Source organism: Hippopotamus amphibius, chromosome 16 (assembly GCF_030028045.1).
Source record: "Hippopotamus amphibius kiboko isolate mHipAmp2 chromosome 16, mHipAmp2.hap2, whole genome shotgun sequence".
Lineage (NCBI taxonomy): Eukaryota > Metazoa > Chordata > Mammalia > Artiodactyla > Hippopotamidae > Hippopotamus > Hippopotamus amphibius.
In genome coordinates this window covers 64,525,321-64,548,390 of record NC_080201.1, presented here as the reverse complement: position 1 = coordinate 64,548,390, position 23,070 = coordinate 64,525,321, and the positions used below count along the sequence as shown (strand labels likewise).

The 23,070-nt window shown below is 42.1% G+C and overlaps 1 protein-coding gene and 2 pseudogenes across 1 annotated transcript; all 3 read right to left on the bottom strand.

Moving 5' to 3' along the window:
* Positions 1-7,367: 7,367 nt before the first annotated feature.
* On the bottom strand, positions 7,368-10,730 carry LOC130838206 (ret finger protein-like 3; annotated as a pseudogene).
* Positions 10,731-11,045: 315 nt separating this feature from the next.
* On the bottom strand, positions 11,046-11,916 carry LOC130838205 (vomeronasal type-1 receptor 2-like; annotated as a pseudogene).
* Positions 11,917-21,740: 9,824 nt separating this feature from the next.
* LOC130838204 (vomeronasal type-1 receptor 4-like) lies at positions 21,741-22,670 on the bottom strand. The gene has a single exon (XM_057710935.1). It carries the CDS (start codon positions 22,668-22,670, stop codon positions 21,741-21,743), a length of 930 nt encoding a protein of 309 aa, XP_057566918.1.
* Between the last annotated feature and the right edge of the window lie 400 nt (positions 22,671-23,070).

Here is a 23,070-nt window from a genome sequence, read left to right as displayed (position 1 = left end):
TAACGTGTGTGTAATGGGATTAGCAGGAGGCGTGGAAAGACAGAAAGAAAGAGAAGAAATATTTGAAGCAACAATGACTAAGAACATCTCCAGATTAATGTCAACACCAAACCAGAGATGCAGGGAACTCAGCGAACCCCAAGGAGGAAAAATACCAAACCCCCGCAGACCTACACATATCGTATCCAAGCTGCTGTACTCTCAGATATAAAGAAAATATCCTGAAATAAGCCTCAGAGTGGTGGAGAGGAGGGGAAAGCAAAAGACATATAGAGAAGCCAAGATGAATATGACCCTGACTTCTCTCCAAACTCTAAGTAAGAAGAGGGTGGAATGAATTATCTAAAGCGTTGATAGAAAATATCCACCAACCTAGAATTCTGTTCCCTGTGAAACTGTCCTGCTGAAGGAAAAGTGAAATAAAGACATTCTCAGATGAAATAAAATGGAGGGAACTTGCTGCCAGCAGACAGGCCTTAGAAGAAATGCTAACTGCAGTCCTTTAGAGGAAGGAAAATGATATAGATCAGAAATTCAGATGCACATAAAGAAGGAAGGACACTGAAGAAGCATAACTGAAGTAGAATCCAAACATTTACTGTTCTTAATTTTAGACATAAATCTGTTGAAAATAATGATAGTGACACTGTGCGTGTGTGTGTTTGTGTGTATATGTGATCTCATGTGTGTGTTCCACATTTTCTTTATGGATTCAACACAGAGCAATCCCTTCCCTGCAGTTCTTTCAATAAACCTGTACTATACAGGCTCCAATGAGAAATTTAAATTATTCAGCTCTCTCCTCTGAGTTACATTTACCCGTATAATTCCATGGTTCTTCAGCATATTAAATTTTACTGTAGCCCCAGTGATCCCTCAGAACCTTTTTACTTGTAAAGGAAAATATCTTTAGCAAATAAACAGGTTACTGTCAGGTTCATGGGCTAGGTTTTAATCGCTGTGATTAAGAGTGCATACACGGGGGGATTCCCTGGTTTTCCAGTGGTTAAGATTCCAAGCTCTCACTGCCTCGGGCCTGGGTTCAGTCCCTGATTGGGGAACTTAGATTCCACAAGCCATGCCATGCAGCTACATAAGTAAATAAATAAATAAATCAAATTAAATTAAAGAGAAAAAAAGAGTACAGACACCGGACTTCTGAACTTCCACTACCCAGGGGTGCGGGTTCGATCCCTGGTTAGGGAACTAACATCCCATATACCATGCAGCGTGGCCAAAAGCCAAACAAACAAACAAACAAAATACAAAACAAACAAAACAAAAGAGTGTATACAATACAGTGGGAGCTGCAGAAATTAATGTGATGCTGAACCAGCAGAGGAGACTGTAGCTCACCTCATCCCAGGTGAGCACAGAACTCAGGACTGCTCTGTGGAGACCTCCTAAGAGAATGAGGAAGTCCTGCTAGGAGAGCTCACAGTGTGCCCAGGACAGTGGAGCAGGGAGTCAGGAACACGGCCCTGGATGGAGGGACACAGGGAGAGCTGGGGAGGGTGGGAGCACTTTGCTTCCCGTGTAGAATCTAAACCTTTTTCAGAAATTGCCTCTGATGGCGTCGTGGTTCTAACCCTGACAACCACCTGGAGTCCTTATCAATATTGGCCTGTCTTAGTGCGTTTGAGCTGCTTTATCCAAATGTCAAACTGTAGCAACTGGGCAGCTTATAAATGAGAGGAATTCATAGCTCACAGTTCTGGAGGCTGGACGTCCAAGATCGAGGCTGCGGCATGGTCCCTGTCTGGTGAGGCCCTCTTCCTGACTCATGGCTGGCACTTTCTCCCTGAGTCCTCACACGATGGAAAGGGCTACGGAGCTCTCTGGAGCTTTTTAAAAGAAGGGCATGAATCCTACGTGTGAGGGCACCCCATGACCTAAGCACCTCCAGAGGCCCTCCCCCATCACGATCATGTTTGGGGCTTAGGTCTCAACATATGAATTCTGGGGAACACGAACATCAGACCACAGCATCACCCAAGGTGCATTCCAGTGCATCTCTGAGTATAAAATTCAAAGTGGAATTACCACAACCAATGTTATTCTAACTCCTATTTACCTCTAAAAAAGTGTGTACCCTGATTGTGTTCCATCAGTCACATCTTTTGTATTCTTGAAAATTAGCTGGATTTCATCTCACAGCAAATTCTTCTTCCTTCCCCTGCTGCCTCGGATTAAGGAAGGACACAAGGTTTTCCCATTTAATTGAGAAAAATACATGCATCACTTACACACGTGACACAAAACCCACACACAATGGTGAGGGAGTATCTTTGCAGAAATTAGTGAAGCAAGTGCATCCAGCTGAAGAGGGGTTGAAACAGAAAAACCGTGTGTGTTGTTTCAGGGCCACGTATTTCTCTGTGCAGCACTGCGTGTGCGCGCGCGCGCGCGTGTGTGTGTGTGTGTGTGTGTGTGTGTGTGTGTGTGTGTGTGTGTGACACTAGGTCTTATTTTCTGTTGCAAGAACTTTAAGTTCTAACCCAAACCCTGCACATAAGTTTCTCATCCTATATTCATACCCAACCCTAATCTGTCAGGTCTGAAAAATCCCGAAGACCCTTTTCTACATGATTGAGAAGCTAAGTGGCTCTGGCCATACAAGGCTTGGCACAGGTTCCACAGTGACCCCGTCCCGCTTTCCCTCACTGTCAGGAACTCCAGGGCACAGGGATGTGCAGTGAACTCATGACTTCGTCCCCCTCAGATACACCCCCCGGCACAGTCCCACCATCTACCTGCCCAGCCAGGGCATGAACAGGGCAGCTCAGGACAAGGCAGGGTGAGCGCCTGTCCCGCCCAAGGCTGCTGACCATGCAGCCCTGAGCTCCTCTCCTGGGGGAGAGCCCTTCTCTCCTGTTTTCTGCCCTGAGATGGAACACAAGGAAGCACTCACCTGCCTGGACATGGCTCCAGAGCTCTGTGCAGGGACGTGGCCATCAGGATGGGCCACCGTTATAGGGACGGGGTCCCTGGACCCAATCTCCCCACAGAGGTGCCATCATCACGTCACCTGCAGCACAGCTGACACTGTCTGCATGGAGAGCCTGGGGCGTCTCCCGTGAGGAACACGTCTTACCCCCAGGGCTCGTCCCCCTCATCCACGTCTGGGGACTCGTGACAACTCCTGGCAATTACGGGGAGGACCTACATGAGCAGCTGAGCAGAGGGCAGGGGAAGTTTTCCATGTTCCCTGTGGGAGAATCCAAGTTTAGAGGGAAAGTCATAATTGGGGGGAAGGGACACTCAAAGTGCACCTGGGGCTCCCTTCACTATGGTTCCCATTGGGCATATTCCTCCATGGCCTCACGTTTCCAAACTGTTCCAAAGTTTGTCCACACTTATCGTCAGCATATGATCTGGAAGCTGGTCTTTCCCCAAGATTAAGTTCCACGACCCTTGCTATTTATGGCCTCAGGTCTTTAATCTGGAAAATACCCCCTTTGAAACCAGTGTTTTTCTCCTCAGAATCCTCAGGTCCCTCTTGTCCACGTGACTCTGCAAGGAGGTTGTAATTTGTTCTGTCACCCATGGAGCCCCATCCTTGAGTCTCTCATTGGACCACCAGCCTGTCCCTGTGTCCTAGGAAATTAGGGGTGGAAATAAGCATTAGTGGACATACAGGGAGGGATTAGGAAGAAGCAATGGTTAAGGAACACAGAGATCTACTAGAAGTCTTTAAATTTGACATTGAAGTAATCAACTGATATTTAGACATTTCAACTGAAAATTGAATATTTGAAACCAGCTCCATCATCTGGCAGATGGGCCTGGTGCAAGTCTTCTCTTAGGCGATAGGAAAAAAAGGGCACATAAATCTTCCTAGTGGGCTCCTTCTGCAGGGAACTGATGCACTGGGGCCAGCAGACATGTCCACATTTCAGGTACATGGATTTTAAAAGATAAGTCAGTCAGATAGGACAGCTACTGCCTCTTTAAATTGTTTCTGTGGTCTCTACTTGAGGAAAATGTGTATTATAACGATTTAATGTGTTGAATGACTATTCATCCTCAGAATCTGTCCCCACCCATTTAAGCACATGGAGGTGCTATGAAGCTACTGTGTGCCACCCCTAGTACTAGTTAATGAAGATACAAACAGAAATACGCATCATCCTGGTTCTGATATTTCAAATGCTGATTACTTAAAAGACATGATTCATCATTAGACTTTTCACTGAACTTGTGAAAGGGTCCAGATCTGGGCTGTCTAGTATGGTAGCCACATGACACTAGATTTCAAACGTGTGTTAAGATAGACAGATTGTGAACTATCTTGTCAAGACCTTTTCAGAATTGATTACAGCTCTAAATGGCAATATTTGTGATACCAAAATAATTGACAGTTTCTGTTCACTTTCTTTAATGTGGCTACACGTAAATTTTGAACCAGGAAAATATATAGGTCCAGAAGAAACACTCATTAATTACAAAACTGATATAATATACTCATTCTCTATACATGTTCTCTAATGGCAAGAGAATTAAATTAGAAATCAGAGGCAAAAATTCTGGGAAATCCCTCCATGTGTGACAATGACACACCACACTTATAAATAGAGAGCAAAGATGAAATTATAAGAGAATTAGAAAATACCATGAACTGAATGAAAACAAAAGCACAAAGTATCAAAATGTAGATGCCCCTAAATATTAGAGGCAGATGTACAGCATCGAAAACTTTATTAGCAAGGATGAAAGTACCATGATCAGTTATAGAATCTTCCACTTTAAGCTAGTACACCAGGAGCAATTGACCTGCAGAAGATACAGTAGGAAAGAGGTAATAAAAACCACGGTGGCTATCAATAAAACAGAAAATTGAGAAATATGAGATAAAGTCAAGAAACTTAATGTTGGATTCCACAAGATCAACAAAATGGATAACTCTTTACTTACAGCAAGAAAGAGGTTGGGGTAGCGAGAGGACACACATTACCTGTAGTATAAGGAATGAAGAAGCAACATCACTACAGATGCTGTAGACGTTAACAGGACAGTAAGAGAAAATAAGAGAGTAGCACCCAGAAAGCTTGCAAAATAACAAACAAGGCATAGGTCATCTCTCCATATCAAAAAGTATTTCAACCCAAAATGTCAATATTACTAGTTGTAGAGATGCAACGTTATGAATATGTCATTATTCTCTTGCAATTTTTAAGATTTTCTCTTTACCTTTGTCCCTTATTAGTTTGAGTATGATAATGTCCAGATATAGTTTTCTTAGCTTTTGTACTTAGGGTTTCTTGAGCTTCTTGGAGTAGTAAATAGATACTTTTGGGCCCAAAGTGGGACCTTTTCAGCACGTACTTCTCCAGTTAATTTCTGTCCTTTTCTCTGTCACTACAACTTCCTTGACTCCACTTACACGTATGTTTTAAGCCTGATGTTTCTGCACACACCACTCTTAATTCTACTCAGTTTTTCATTTTTAAAGAATTGCAGCAAGATACACAGAACATGAAATTTACCACCTTAACCATTTTAAAGGGGACAATTCAGTGGTATTAAGTACATTCATGTTGTGCTGCAATTATCATTATACACCACTTCCAGAAATCTTTTTGTTTGCAAAACTGAAACTCTGTACCCATTAAACAATAACTATTTTAACATGAATTCCCAGGACCTGGCAACCACCATTCTTTCTGTCTTTATAAATTCAACTCCTTAATGGTCTTTGTATGTGGGGTCATAGCATATTTTTCTTTTTGAGATGGGTGCCCCTTTATGTAACACAATATCTTCAAGGTTCACCCATTTTGTAGCGTGTGTCAAAACTTCCTTCCTTGTCCAAATGTTATCATCAACTTATAATATTCCAGGTCAATCTCAGAAGGATAAAAAATTAATATTTTAGCTATATTATTAAAAATAAGTAAAGGATGTATTTTAGGCGGTAGGTTTTAACATTTTTGAAACAGTCAGTCCCTATTCATAGAACTGTAAAATAGGACAGAAGAAGCAGGAGACTCTTATAGAATGAAGAGTAAAGAACAAGGAAGTAAAAAATTAGAAAATATCTGATTGATTGGGACCACATATGAAAGGTCGTTTGGGTGAGAAGAAATAGGAAATAGGTACAGGGTCCAGAGGTGGCTTGGCTATTGGAGGTAGGCTGATGGGATCTACTCTGTTTATGATCGAGTGGAGCTCTTACAGGGAAACAGGAGCTGTCTAAGATTCAGTGAGCTGACCTGGCAGCAGTAAGTAGGGGCGGCTCCACCTTAGACCTAGAAGGGTGTTTTATTACTATTAACAATATTGCTAAAAATAAAATGACCCCCAGGATAAATTGTTTTCCTTTGTTTGTGGTCACCTCCCTACCTTCAATAAAACCTCACATATTCCAGAAATAAATCAAAATTTGACTAGGTTAAGGAATGTGACTATGGAGGAAATGGGAACCATATACAGTAAAAGCCCCTGCCGGGGAAGCTCCCTCCACAGCTGAGCGGTCCGTGGAAGCAGGTGGAGGCCGCAGGGGAAGCTTGTGGACAGAAGGTGGGTCCCCTCTGGTGGAATTTCTTCTTCCCTTCTCAAGTTTCTCCAAAAGGCACATTGGAGGGACCAAGGTCTGCAGGACGGAGGCATTTATTAACTCAGCAAGTGTTGTCTGAGGCCATCTCTGTGCCAGGCAGTGTGTGAGTGTGCATTTAGGGGCACTGGACTGAATACTCTGTCCCGAGGGAAGTCAACTGACTTTGATTTTATACAAAAGCTAGAGAAAGGACAGGGTCTTCATTTTGTTTATCGTCACAGCTTCACATGGTCCATAAGATGGTGAGTGTCCCCCAATGACTAAATCACCCTCCCAGGTTCTGCCAGGCCTCCTGCCACAGCCAGGTGGGTCCAGCCGAGGGGCAGAAGGGTCGGAGCGTGACTGGCAACGTCCGACAGAAATGGAATACGGCCCACAGAGCTCAAGGTGCTCTTGAAATGACTGCATGTTTTTCAGTTGTTGAATGACACTGAATACATGCACACATTTTTACTGTTGAAACACGTCTTATTTCCATAATACACAGAAAAATGAATCTGAAGAGTCACAAATGAGCTTTATGTAGTTTATAACCTCCATTACACACTAAGTTAAGCTTACAGACAATTAAAAAAATTTAGAAATTGATCTGAAAGAACATAATAATTGGAACACAAATAAACAAGTCCTGAAACCATCACACTAATTCTGGAAACGTAAGTTTCCCTGATACAATTTGTGTTAATGATTCATGAGTTGTCCCACAATTTCCTGTTACGCTTTTGTACCAAATGTGTAGCAAACAGGAACGTTCCCATCCACAGCTGTGTGTACACAAGAACTTTCTACCCATGTTTCCGTAGTCAGAGTTTCATTTGCTTTGCCCTGGATTTATCGGAGGACATCAGTGCCTAGATTCATCACAGGACAGGTTCTCAGCAAGCTTTGAGCATCCTCAGTCAGATATGCAGGAGAGAAAAATGGAAGCAGTGGCTCCGCAGCAGAAACTTTAGTGAATGTAAATATACAGGATCCATCACCAACGTGATAAATGGAAACAATCCCAATATTCATATCCAGGAAAATCCCCACTCGATGTAACCGGGGGCTCACCTTGAGAACAGTGGAAGGCACAGTGTGGGCAGAGAAGACGTCTCCATTTCTCAAACTCACAGTCCAGGAGCCAAGATCTGGAGCCAGCTGAACCTTCCCTCGGCAAAGCACAGATTCTTTGCAAACGCCCACATCCCACTCTTGGCTGGACCCTACCCACCTCCCAGTAATGGCGGCCAGAGGTGAACAGAGGGAATCCCAGGACACAAGTTGTACGGCTGAACCTCTCCCGTTGTGTATATGGACCACATCATCTTTATCCATTCATCTGTTGATGGACACTTGGGTTGCTTCCACATCTTGGCAACTGTAAATAATGCTGCTATGAACATCGGGGTGCATGTATCTTTCTGAATTAGTGTTTTTGTTTTTTTCAGATCTATGCCCAGGAGTGGAATTGCTGGATCCTATGGTAACTCTATTTTTAGTTTTTTGAGAAACCTCCATCCTGTTTCCATAGTGGCTGCACCAATTTACATTCCCACCAACAGTGTAGGAGGGTTCCCTTTTCTCCACATCCTCTCCAGCATTTATTGTTTCTGTTCTTTTTTAATTTTAAAGATGAAAATAATTCAGATTCAGCACAATTCCTGTTAAAATGCCAACAACATTTTTACAGATATAAAACAAATAATCCTAGTATTTATAAGAAACCTCTCAAAGACCCCAAATAGCCAAAGCAATTGTGCGGAAGAAAAACATAGCTGGAGGCACTCCCCCCCCTTATTTCACACTCTATTACTAAGCAAGAGTAATTAAAACAGTGTGGTATTGACATAAAAATAGACACATAGATCAATGGAATAGAATAGACAGCCCAGAAATAAACCCACACACACACTGTCAGTCAACTTATGACAAAAGAGCCAAAAATAATGAATTCAGTGACAAGAACAAGGACACAGATGCAGAGAATTGACTGGAGAACTCGAGGTTTGGGAGGGGGCGGGGAATGAAGGGGAAGCTGAGACGAAGCGAGAGAGTAGCACAGACATATATATACTACCAACTGTAAAATAGATAGCCAGTGGGAAGTTGTTGTATAACAAAGGGAGTTCAACTCGAGGATGGAAGATGCCTTAGAGGACTGGGATGGGGAGGGTGGGGGGGATTCGAGGGAGGGTGCGGGGGGAGTAGAGGGAGGGAGGGAATATGGGGATATGTGTATAAAAACAGATGATTGAACTTGGTGTACCCCCCAAAAAATAATAAATAAATAAATAAAATTAAATAAAAATCTGCCAAAAAAAGAAAAGAGCCAAGAATATATAATGCGGACATAGTAGTATCTCCAATAAATGCTGCTGAGAAAACTGGACAGCCACATGCAAAAGAATGAAACCCTACTATTGTCTTCCACCACACACAAAAACAAACTCAAAATGGATAACAGATTTGAACGTAAGACTTAAAACCATAACACTGCTAGAAGAAAACATAAGTGGCAATCTCCTTGACACAGGTCTTGGGATAATATTTTTAACCTCACAACAAAACCAAAAGCAACAAAAGCAAAAATCAACAGGTGGGACTCCATCAAACAAAAGCTTCTGCAAAGCACAGGAAACCATCAAGAAAATGAAAAGACAACCTACGGAATGGGAGAAAATATTTGCAAACTATATAGCCAATAAGGGGGAAATAACCAAAATATACAAAGAACTGATATACCTCAACAGAAAACAAAAAAATAAAACTCCAAACAATCTGATTAAAAATTTGGCAGAGGAACTGAATAGATATTTTTTCCAAAGAAGACATACAGATGGCCAAGAGGCCCATGAAACGATGCTCAGTATCACTAATCATCACTGATTCGTGAAATGAAAATCAAAACCACAATAAGATATCACTTCACACCTGTCAGAATGGCCATCATCAAGAAGTCTCCATGTAACAAATGTTGGCAAGGATGTGGAAAAAAGGGAACCCTTGTATGCTGTTGGTAGGACTATAAAGTGGTACACCCACTGTGAAAAATAGCATGGAAGGTCCTCAAAAAAGTAAGAATACAACTACTACATGATCCAGCAATTCTACTCCTGAGTATACATCTGGAAAAAACAAACACGACTTGGAAAAGGTACATGCACCCCTGTGTTCACAGCAGCACTATTTACAACAGCCAAGACAAGGAAGCAACCTAAATGTCCATCAACAGATGAATGGTTACAGAAGATGGTTCGTATATCTATAAACACAAAATGGAATATTCCTCAGTCATAAGAAAGAATAAAATTTTGCAGCAACATGGATGGACCTGGAGGGTATTATGCTTTAGTGAAGTAGGTCAAACAGAGAAAGAAAATACTATATGTTATCATTTATATGTGGACTCTAAAAAATAAAGCAAATGAACAAATGTAACGGAACAGAAACAGACTCATACGGATAACAAACTAGTGTAGGGGGCACAATAGTGCAAGGGGCTTAAGAGGTACAAACTACTAGGTATAAAATAAATAAGATACAAAGACATAACGTACAGCACATGGAACCTAGCCAGTATTTTATAATAAAGTCTTATAATAAGGTTAAATGGAGTATAATCTACAAAAATATCAAATCACTGTGTTGCACACCTGAAACTAGTATAACATTGTAAAGCAATTAAGCTTTAATAATAAATAAATAAATAAAAATATCACGCTGCCCCAAAAGAAGGCAAAAAGTAAAAACAAGGAGAGGAAAAAAGCAAATAGGACAAACAGAAACCTTAGCCTCAAGTTTCTGCTTTTCAATGATGAAAACTAAATATTCAAGTGAAAAATATAAAGATGTCAGTTTCTTCTCCCTTTTCATATGGCTGCATCCAACCAATCAGTAAACTTCACTGAGGGTTAGCCATGTTAAAAAAAGAAAAATCTGTGAGGATTAAATAGGAAGCAACTCACTGAACAAGACTGATTTTCTGTGTAACACTACAACATATTTGAGAAATGTGAGAGAAACAAAGATACAAAATAATGTCAAAAAACACCTTTATTTTTCTTTTTCTTCGTGTTCCACCCATGTTATCTTCATCTATGAAGTAAAATTCATGCCCAGCCTGGAGTGACAGTTATCTTGACCAATACTAGATCATGTGCCAATATATGTTAGCTATTGGCCACACTCTCATGGATATAAAACAGTGCAGACACTGCAATTGTTCCTGAAGAAAGGAGATATCTTTCAGGCAGCTGTCCTGGTTGAGGGCGAAACTGACTTCCTCAATAATTTGTCGCAATTTTTTCACGTCAATATTTCACCTATTGACTCAGACCTTCCAATACAGCACCAGTATGAGATTGATCTTCTAAGATTTTCGTGGATTTTCTGTGACAGGTTGCTACTAAGAAAACAGTTATAGAAGAGAGTAATTCTGATTATTATTATGATTATTATGGAAGCTGATTTCTGCATATTTAACACTTCACCCATGACTTCTGACAACTCAGGAGCAGAACCTAGAAGTTCTCGGACCCCTCAGGAGCAGCAGGAAGGGGCAAACAGTGGGAAAACATGCAACCAAAACATGAGAGGTCTGCATTAGCCACAGACGAGAATCTAAAAAGACACTGACATAAAAAGCAAAAATAGAATTCAGCACGTAGAAGATGACAAAGGTGAGCACCAGCATCAGGATGGTGTGGGCGGCTCTGGTCTCTGGGGGTCATTGGTGGCAGCCAGTGCGGGTGTGAATACACTGCATTCTCTGGTGGTGTCTGTGCAGGAGAAGCACCGTGGAGCCACTGGACCAGACCATGAGGCCAATAAACACGGCATCGGAGATGGACCACAGGACAACCAATGTCTGCACTGCAACTTGAGGTTGAACAGAACCACTTCCTATCGGTGTCGGTATCATTTCTTGTGTCCTGTGGACCAGTAAGTTTCACAGGAATATACATGTTCATTAAGAAACTGAACACCCAGCAGGTGCAACAGGAAGGACCAATGACCTTGGGGGCGCTTCCTCGGAGCATCCCCCACTCCACTCTCCTGGGGACGAGAGTGAAGGACCGATAGGTGCTCAGGACACAGGTGGAGGACAGGGTGCAGCTGCGAGCCACCTTCTGTATATAATGTACAAATTTACACCCAAGACTGCACAGGGGGTTCCTTGAAACAAAAGCTGTCATCATGTGGGGAATCCCAGAGGAGAGAAGAACCAGGAAATTAGCCACGGCCATGTGGGTGAGAATTATGTGTGTGGGTCTCTGTTTGTAGTCAAGCAGGATTGGAGAGATGTTCTGGAAGAAAAGAATGACATTGGCCAGAGACCCAACCACCAACTGGAAAAGGAAGATGATTTTCAGAGTCATTTTTCTTGGGGTTCTTAGAGTGTTGTTTATTATTGTTATTATTATTATTATTTTATTGAAGTACAGTTGATTTACAATGTCGTGCCAATCTCTGCTCCACAGCAAAGTGATTCAGTTATACCCATATAGGCACTGTTTTTTCAATATGCTCTTCCGTGATGGTTCATCACAGGATATTGAATACAGTTCCCTGTACTACACAGTAGGACCGTATTGTTTATCCATTCTATATATATAATACTTTGCATCTGCTCATCCCAAACTCCCATTCCACCCCTCCTCTACCCCTCCCCCTAGGCAACCACCAGTCTGCTCTCTATGTCCATGATTCTGTTTCTGTTTCACACATAGGTTTGTTTGTCCATATTTTAGATTCCACATACAACCGGTATCATATGGTGTTTGCCTTTCTGACTTACATCACTTAGTGTAATAATCTCTAGCTGCATCCACGTTGCTGCAAATGGCATCATTTCTGTCTTTTTCATGGCTGAGTAGTATTCAGTTGTATATATGCACCACATCTTCTTTATCCATTCATCTGTCGAAGGACATTTACCTTGTTTCCATGTCTTGGCTATGGTGAATAGCGCTGCAATGAACAGAGGGATACACGTATCTTTTTGAGTTATAGTTTTGCCTGGGTATATGCCCAGGAGTGGGATTGCAGGATCATATGGTAGTTCTATTTTAAGTTTTCTGAGGAACCTCCACACTGTTCTCCATTGTGGCTGCACCCACTTACATCCCACCAACAGTACCTCCTAGGGCATTGTTCTGAGGAGATGTGGACAGAGCCGCCGAGGGGCCTAGAGGGACGAGCAGGCCCAGCCAGTGCAGACGTGAGGACTCCCCTTAGTTACATAACCTGGTACAAGGATCCCGGCCCTTTTGTTCTCCTGTAAGGGGAGACACGGACACATTCCACGGCAGGGGCTTCACCTGGAGAACATATCACTGACACCAATCACATTTTTCCATTATTACTTTTTATTTAGTTCTATTTATCCGTATCGTCTGACTCTTCGCTAGAATGCCAGGTAGCATGGACTTCGGAGCCATGGCCTGTCCAGTTCAAAACTGTGGACGAGCCATAAATAAATGATAAGTAATACGTACTTAGTAAGTGAGTATGCGAAAGAGAGACAAGGGCACTGGACCCCCCTAGAGTTCACGGTCATCAATTATAACACATCAGCCTAAGACAATGAAATAGAAATATGCAAACTAACGTTCAAATTATAAGGTTCTCCAACTCATTGAAATTGCAAGAGAATCAACTGTCAGCTTTGGAGAACTCTTAACATTGTTCACCAGAGTGACTGGTGACAAAAAACCTTCCAAAAAAATCAACAGCCTTCTGAATATTCAATATGACCCTAAAATGTCCTCAAATATTATATTCAGTATAGAAAAGCTCCTCACTGGCCAAAGATTTTAAGTTATTAATAATTCTACAGGGAATTCCCTGGTGGTCCAGTGGTTACGACTTCGCACATCCATTGCTGGGGACCCAGGTTCAATCCCTGGTCAGGGAACTAGGATCCCACATGTCGTGTGGCACGGCCAAAAAATAAAAAAAAATTTTAAATCCCACAGATCTGAACTTGCTGAGAAGTCGGGTCCAGGAGAGCTTTGTCTGAGTGACCTCTTAGTCCACACCAAAAAATAAACACTATACAAAGTAGTAGCAAAAGAACCTAAGATACCTGCAAAGAACAAATGGATAATATAATATTACTAGACAATGCTTCACAGTTTAGTTTAACATCTTGTCTGGTAATCTGTTTCAGTATAATGGAATGAGTTCTAAACAGAATGAGCAGAGACAAAGTGAACTTCACTAACATAAATTCCTGGCTTCCATGAATCAACTCTTTAATTTAAAATTATTTTCTCTCTCTGAAAAATATAATATTATGATTATTCACATTTATGCACATATTCAGAGTATTAAAAATTGCTACTGAAAAATTATATTTATACTATAAACCTGAAAAATTCAGTAAATATGAATGAGATATGTTTAAAACTTAAAAAAAAAAATAAACACCGTGAATGTTAGACCCACTACACAGCAGATGGTTTTACATCTTCATTAGTTTTTGTGTTCCTACATCTTGTCTGACTTTTTACTTTGTTCTGGGTTTTACAAATCAGAGTCAGCTAGCGATCTGAGCTCAAAAAAATTGCCTATAGCACCTATGGTGTCATGTAAAAGTGAATTTTGATCTGAGCCCTTATGAGGGAATACCAAGTTTCCGTCAGGTAGAATGCAAATGTTGAAATGTTCTGATGAAAGGAGTAATGTGTCCCAGAGGCCGTAATCTGTAATATTTCTATAGGATTCAGAAGCCATTGTCAGGTGCAGGAAAGGAGATGAGAACTTGCAACAAAATCCCAGAGTTACCAAGACTCCCTTCTCTTCTGGAAAATCGGTTTTCTCTTGTGATAGTCTGTGCAGACATTGCGGGCAGTGGCAAAGTGAATAGCTCATGACCATAAGCTTGGGGTTCACCAGATCTTTTCCTTGGCACCCCCTCACTGCTGCTGGGACGTTAGAACACCTCTTTAAAGTCTCAAAACCTTATTCCGTCATGTAGAATATGGGGTATTAATAGGACAGTAGGTAGATGTCATGCACAGGTTAAAATTTCAGCCACTGGACCAGACAGCTCTTGTTTGATGTCAAGATCACCCACTTGTTAGCTTAGTCCAACTTGGGGAATTTTATTTATCTCTCTGTGTCTCTATTTCCTCATAAGAAATGTAAAGTAGGCATTGATACAGAACATAGATGCAAAAGCTGGCATAACAGTGAAATGAAAAGAACTCAAAACTCCTGTCTATATGGTTGTGCATTTGGGAATCATTTGCATCAGAAGATAACTTCTGGGATGTCCCTGGTGATGCAGTGGTTAAGAATCTGCCTGCCAATTTAGGGGACATGAGTTCAAGCCCTGGTCCGGGAAGACCCCACATGCCACGGAGCAACTAAGCCCGTGCACCACAACTACTGAGCCTGAGCTCTAGAGCCCACGAGCCATAATTATTGAGACCTTGAGCCACAACTACTGAAGCCTGCACACCTAGAGCCCGTGCTCCACAGCAAGAGAAGCCACCGCAATGAGAAGCCCGCACGTCACAACAAAGAGTAGCCCCTGCTTGCCGCAACTAGAGAAAGCCCACGTGCAGCAATGAAGACCCAACACAGCCAATAAATAAATAAATAAATAAATTTTAAAAATAAAGAAGAAGATAACTTTCATTTGCAACAGAAAGAGACTCACAGACATAGAAAATAAACTTACAGTTACCAAAGGGGAAAAGTGGGGGAAGGATAAATTAGGAGTTTGGGATTAACATATACACACTACCATATATAAAATAAACAACAAGAACCGACTGTATAGCACAGGGAAGTATATTCATTATTTGGTAATAACCTATAAGGGAAAGAATCTGAAAAGAATATAATTATACATATTCTATAGCCAGAGAGCAGTGACTGAACTTACCCAGTTCTGGGTCACCCTCTTCCATTTTCCAGGCATGGGGACAGAAAGTGGGGGGTCAAATGGGACAAGAAATGACTGACTCCTGTCACTATATGGTGCCTTTTTTAAAATGAACATTAAAAGTTTCCTTTTAGTAAAAGAAAAAAATTTTTTAAGTATTATTGAAACAAAAATAACTCAGTGCTTACCATGTTCCAGGTACCATGATGGAGGAAATGTGGAGAGAGAGAAAAGATGCTACTTCTGTTGAGAAGCTCATAGTTCAATGAGATTTTTAAGAATTGTTTGAATTTGAAAAACAAACAAAAAACGGCTGACGTGCACACATGTTTTCATGTTCATGGTTGATCACAGTAGCTTGAACAAAGTGCTCTAATATGGCATTAGTAGTAGCAGCAGTAAAAGCTACAGAAAATTTTACTGAATTATCCTTCACTACTAGGAATATGAGGGAAGGATATTAAAATGTAAAGCGGGAAGGATAGTTCAGCTATGTTCCACCAGCCCAACTATTCCTGAGACTTGAAAATTTAATAGAGTTCTTCTCAGTAATTTTTTTCTTTCTCCCCTTGTTGCCTGACACACACACAAAGCAGTACTCTCTCAAACACACACACACAATACAGAACATAAAGAAAAATTTGACCCCCCATATTTTGGAGGAATACTGAGGCAGCAGCACCCTACTGCAACAGGATTTCAGAAAAGAAACAAAAAAAGGCAACACAATGTCATTTCAGCACAGGCTATCTTTCTCTGTGAATATCTGTCTGTACATGTAAGTAACTATATGCCAATGGACCTTAGTTGATGCGTCAGGAGTTTGAAGTTATAACCCAGACTCTGCACATCAATGTCCCATATGTAGTCACACCCAAGCCTAAACCTCTGTGAGGTTTGGGAGAATAAGCAGACACTTGGGTACATGGTGGAGTGGTTCATCCAAGATTGGATCACATTCCAGAGACCCCCCCACTTTCTTCCCTCCTTGTCAGGGACACTAGGACCCAAATACCAGCACTGAATCTCATGATCATGGTCCCACCCTGCCACACCCCCCAGCACATTCCCATCTTCTACCTGCCCAGCCAGGGCAGGAACGGGGCAGGGTGAGCACCTGTCCTGCCCAAGGCTGCTGACCATGCAACCCTGAGCTCCTCTCCTGGGGGAGAGCCCTTCTCTCCTGTTTTCTGCCCTGAGACAGAACACAAGGAAGCACTCACCTGCCTGGACGCGGCTCCAGAGCTCTGTGCAGGGACGTGTCCATCAGGATGGGCCACCGTTATAGGGACGGGGTCCCTGAACCCGATCTCCCCACAGAGGTGCCATCATCACGTCACCTGCAGCACAGCTGACACTGTCTGCATGGAGAGTCTGGGGCGTCTCCTGTGAGGAGCACGTCTTACCCCCAGTGCTCGTCCCCCTCATCCACATCTGGGGAGTTGTGACAACTCCTGGCAATTACAGAGAAGATCTACATGAGCAGCTGAGCAGAGGGCAGGGGAAGTTTTCCATGTTCCCTGTGGGAGAATCCAAGTTTAGAGGGAAAGTCATAATTGGGGGGAAGGGACACTCAAAGTGCACCTGGGGCTCCCTTCACTATGGTTCCCGTTGGGCATGTTCCTTCATGGCCTCACGTTTCCAAACTGTCCCAAAGTATGTTCACCCTGATCACCAGCATATGATCTGGAGGCTGATCTTTCCCCTAGTTTAAGTTCCACAACGCTTGCTATTTGTGGCTGAGGTCAGTGTAATCTGGAAAATACCCCCTTTGAAACCACTGTCTCCTTCCTCAGCATCCTCAGGTCTCCCTCATGTCCACATGACTCTGCAAGGAGGTTGTCATTTGTTTAAGTCACCCATAGAGCCCCTCCTGGAACCTCTCACTGGACCTCCAGCTCTCCCTGTGTTCTAGGCCATTAGCCCTCGTAAGATGCATTCCGGGACACACAGACATGGGTTAGGAATAAGAATTTATTAGGAATAGAGAGACAACATTAGAATTCTTCAAATTGATTATTGGAATGATCTATTGCTAGTTGGAAATTTAAATTGATAATTGGACCTTTGAAACCTGGCCCATTACCTCGGAAGTAGACCTGATGTCATTCTTCTGAGGGACCGTGGAGCACAAGGGGCTCAGTAGACCCTGCCCATCAGGCTCCTTCTGCAGTGAATTGGTGCATGAAGGCAGCAGACACGTCCACATCTCATGAACATGTGTTTTTCCTGATAAGCCAGGAAGATAGCACAGCTACTGCTTCTTTAAAGTTGTACATTCATGAGAGTCAATACTGTTAAAATGACTATACTACCCAAAGCAATCTACAGATTCAATGCAATCCCTATTAAATTACCAATGGCATTTTTCACAGAATTAGAACAAAAATTTTTACTTGTAGAGAAACACAAAAGACCTTAAACAGCAAAAGCAATCATGAGAAACTGGAGCTGGAGGAATCTGGCTCCTTGATTTCAGAATATACTACAAAGCTACAGTAATCACGACAGTATGGTACTGGCACAAAAACAGAAATAGAGATCAATGGAACAGGATTGAAAGCCCAGAGAAAAACCTATGCACATATGGTCACCGAATCTTTGACAAAAGAGGCCAGCATATACAGTGGAGCAAAGACAGCCACTTCAATAAGTGGTGCTGGGAAAACTGGACAGCTACATGGAAAAGAATGAAATTAGAACACTCCCTAACACCATAGACAAAAATAAACTCAAAATGGATTAAAGGTCAAAATGTAAGGCCAGACACTATAAAACACTTAGATGAAAACATAGGCAGAACACTCTTTGACATAAATCACAGAAACATCTTTTTTGACCCACCTCCTAGAGCATAAGAATAAAAACAAACAAACAAACAAAAACAAACAGGACCTAATTAAAGTTAGAAGCTTTTGCACAGCAAAGGAAACCATAAACAAGACAAAAAGGCAACCCTCAGAATGGGAGAAAATATTTGCAAATAAATCAACAGACAAAGGATTAATCTCCAAACAGCTCATGCAGCTCAATAGCAAAAGAACAAACACCCCGATGAGAAAAATGGGCAGAAGACCTAAAAAGATATTTCTCCAAAGAAGACATACAGATGGCCAAGAGTCCCGTGAAACGATGCTCAACATCACTCATCATTAGAGAAATGCAAATTAAAACTACAATCATGTATCACCTGACACCGGTCTGAATGGCCAAAATAAAAAAATCAACAAACAATAAATGCTGGAGAGGGTGTGGAGGGAAAGGGAACCCTCCTGCACTGTTGGTGGAAATGTAAACTGATACAGTCCCTATGGAGAACAGTATGGAGATTCCTTAAAAACCTAAAAAGAGAGCTACCATATGACCCAGCAATCCCACTACTGGGCATATGCCCAGAGAAAACCATGATTCAGGAAGAGATGTACACCCCAATGTTCATTGCAGTACTATGTACAATAGCCAGAACATGGAAGCAACCTAAATGTCCATCAACAGAGGAATGGATAAAGAAGAGGTGGTATATATATACAGTGGAATATTAGTCAGCCATAAAAAGGAATGAAATTGGGTCATTTGTAGAGACATGGATGGACCTAGAGACTGTCATATAGAGTGAAGTAAGTCAGAAACAGAAAAGCACATATCGTAGATTAACACACATATGTGGAATCTGAAAAACTTGGTATAGACTATCTTATTTACAAAGCAGAAATAGAGACACTGACATAGAGAAAAAACATGGATACCAATGGGGAAAAGGGGGTGGTGGTGGGATGAATTGGCAGACTGGGATTGATGTATACACACTATTGATACTACGTATAAAGTAGATAACTTAAAAGAACCTACTGTACAGCACAGGGAACTCTACTCAATGCTCTGTGGTGACCTAAATGGGAAGGTAATCCTAAAAAGAGGAGATATATGTATACGTATAGCTGATTCACTTTGCTGTACAGTATAAACTAAGACAATATTGTGAAGCAACTATACTCCAAAAAAAAAAAGTTGTCCATTTATGGCCCCTGACTGGCAAAATGTGCATGGTAATGTTTGTTTGTTTGTTTTTATTTCCTCGGCTGTGTTGGGTCTTCATTGCTGTGCACGGGCTTCCTCCAGTTGTGGGGAGTGGGGGTTACTCTTCACGGTGGTGGGAGTGCTTCTTATTGTGATGGCTCCTCTAGTTGCAGAGCATGGGCTCTAGGTGCGTGGGCTTCAGTAGCTGCAGCATGGGGCTCAGGAGTTGTGGCACATGGGCTTAGTTGCTCTGAGGCATATGGGATCTTCCAGGACCAGGGATTGAACCCATGTCCCCTGCACTGCCAGGCAGATTCTTAACCACTGCACCACCAGGGAAGTCCCATGATAATGGCTTTAATATGTTGAATAATTATTCACCATGCAGATGCTGCCTGACATGTTCAAACACTCAGAGATACTTTGGACCTACTATGTATCATTCCGAGCACTAGGTTACGAAGATACAAAAAGAACCACTAATATCCGGGCTGTGATACTTGAAACACGTGATTCATCACCTGACATCTAGCTGAGCTGGTGAAAGTGTCCAGATGTGGGCTGGGCAGTGTGAAAACTCCAGTCCCATGTGGCTACTGAGCTCCTGCAATGGGCTCATCTGAACGGAGAGGGGCTGTGAGGGTCACACACACACTGGATTTTCCTTATATGTGGAGGTGCTCCTTTGTTGGGTGCGTATCTATTTACAATTGTTCTATCTTCCTCTTGGCTTGATCCTTTGATCATATGCAGTGTCCTTCTTTGTCTCTGATAACAATCTTTATTTTAAAGTCTATTTTGTCTGAATCAGTATTGCTATCCTGGCTTTCTTTTGATTCTCATGTGTGTAGAATACCTTTTTCCATCCCCTCACTTTCAGTCTGTGTGTGTCTCTAGATCTGAAGTGAGCATTTTGTAGGCAGCACGTATATGGGTCTGTTTTTGTATCCATTCAGCCAGTCTCTGTCCTTTGGGTGAAACATATATATTCTTACATATGCTTTGGAATGGTCATAGTAGTTCTAATGAAAATATACTACTTTGGGAATCTATACATAATGGCTACAGCAATCAATACAAATAGTTATACTTTAGGACTAGCAGTTTTAAAAATGGAATATTAAAAATGCCAGTATTTGCAAAAGAAGATATAAGGAAAAGGGAAACAGAAAACAGCAATTAGGTTAAAGTAAAAAACTAAGTTCCAAGACTCTGCATTTCCGTGATGAAAACTAAACATTTAAGTGACAAATAGGAAGAGGGCAGCGTCTACTATTTCCTTCCTATTACTTCATTCACCACATCAATCAGATTTACTGAGAGTCAACCTGGGAAAGAAAATCCACCTTCAAAGGTAAAGCAGCTGATTGCACAATATTGATATTCTGTGTAACATGACAGCGTATTACAGAAATATAAGTGAAATTAAGACACAAAATAGTCTAGAAAATCTCCCCCATTTTCCAGGTTTCTTATCTTTATCTTAAAATAAACTCTCCCCTCACCCTGGAGTAACGTTTATCTGGACCAATATTGGAATAAGTGCCAAGAGTTGTCAGGTGTGAGCCACGCTGACATGAGAATGAATGTGCACGGACCCATTTCACATGTTCCTGAAGAAAGGACATTTCTTTCAGAGAATCACGCTGACCAGGAGGATAACCCATTTCCTGACTATTTTCGTGGATCAATTTTGAGCTGATATTTCCTGGATTGACTTTCAGATCTCCCAAGGCAGCACTAATATAAAATTGACCTTCTGAGTTCATTGGATTTTATGTAAAAATGTGGTACTGAGTATAAATGTCTAAAGGTAGAGAGAATTCCCCAGTGGTCCAGTGATTAGGACTCCATGCTTTCACTGCCAGGGCCCAAGCTGGATCTCTGATCACAGATCTAAGATCCTGCATCCACCAGGCACAGCCCGAAAAGAAAAGAACAGAAAACAATTAATAAAAAAAAAAAGGCACATACCTCCTCTTATAAAGTAATAATTCATGGGGCGGTAATGTACCACATGGTAATAATATCTAATAATACTCTATTGCATATGTGAAAGTTGCTAAGAGAGTCAGTCTTAAAAGTTCTCACCACAAGAAACATTTTTGCATCTGTGTATAGAGACGATATTAACCAGACTTGTCATATTTTCCATTATATATAAATACTGCATTTATATGTTGCCCAGTTGAAACTAGTATCATGTTATGTTTTAATTCTACTTCAGTATAAATGGTCGTGAATAAATATCACAGAACAGAGAAGTTGTGGTTATGCTTGAAGCCTCTTCTACGTATTTACCACTTCACCCCAAGAGCAGAACCGAGGAGTTTTAGGATCCCTGAGGATCAGCAGGAGGGGGCTAAACGAGGGGAAACAGGAAGCCAGAATGTTCGCGGTATGCAGCAACCACAGGCGCAAGTCTAAAATGGCAGCGATATAAAAAGCCAAAATGCAATCCAGCACATAGAAGATGACAAAGGTGACCACCAGCAGCAGGATGGTGTGGGCGGCTCTGGTCTCAGGGGGGCATTTGTGCTGCCCAGCGGGGGTGCGAATACACTGCATTCTCTGGTGGTGTCTGCACAGGAGAAGCACCGTGGAGCCACTGGACCAGACCATGAGGCCAATAAACACGGCATCAGAGATGGACCACAGGTAGAAAAAGCCTGCTTTAGGAGCTGAGGTGGAGCAGAACCACTTGCCTTGGGTATCAGTATAGTTGTTTGTGTCCTGGGGACCAGTGACTGTCACAGGGACATAGATGTGCATTAAGAAACTGAGTATCCAGCAGGCGCAGCAGGAAGGACCAATGACCTTGGGGACTCTTCCTCTGAGCATCATCCACTCCTGTCTCCTGGGGATGAGGGTGAAGGACTGATAGGTGCTCAGGACACAGGTGGAGCACAGGGTGGCGCTGCGAGCCACTCTCTGTGTATAATATATGAATTTACACCCGAGAGTGGAGAGGGGGGTCCTGGGAACAAAAGCTGCCATTATGTGGGGAACCCTGGGGGAGAGAAGAATCAAGAGATTGGCCACAACCATGTGTGTGAGGATCGTCTGTGTGGGTCTCTGCTTGTGGCCAAGCCAGATGGGAGAGATGTTGAGGAGGAAAAGGATGGCATTGGCCAGCGTCCCAACCACCATCTGTAACAGCAAGATGGTGGTCAGGACCACCTCCCCTTGGTTTCTCAGGGCATCTTTGTGAAAAGACATGGAGAGGACTTCAGAGTGTCCTGGAGCAGAAAGGAGGCCGTGCTGGTGATGACATCAGCAGGCTTCTTACACAACCAACACTGGAAAACGTTTCTTTCTTTTTCCATCTCTTGAGCAGGGAGACATTGATGTAGTCTACAGAGTAGTCTCCACCTAGAGAACATAAGCATGGTATCAGTTATAATTTCCCTGTTCTTATTTTGTAGTTATTTATATTTACTCATATATCCCGATTCTCCAGAAGCCTGTAAAGTCCATGAACTTAGAACCATGTCTCACATGGTCAATATCATGATTGACTAGTAATTGCTGTTAAATAATATGTCCTGAATATATGCATATTTGACCTGAGACAGACAATGTTATACCCTACCTCTCTGAGAACGTATGGTCATCCTGC

What these genes read in the sequence shown, in the direction of transcription:
- LOC130838204 (XM_057710935.1), bottom strand. Translation starts at nt 22,670, where the DNA reads ATGTCTTTTCACAAAGATGCCCTGAGAAACCAAGGGGAGGTGGTCCTG.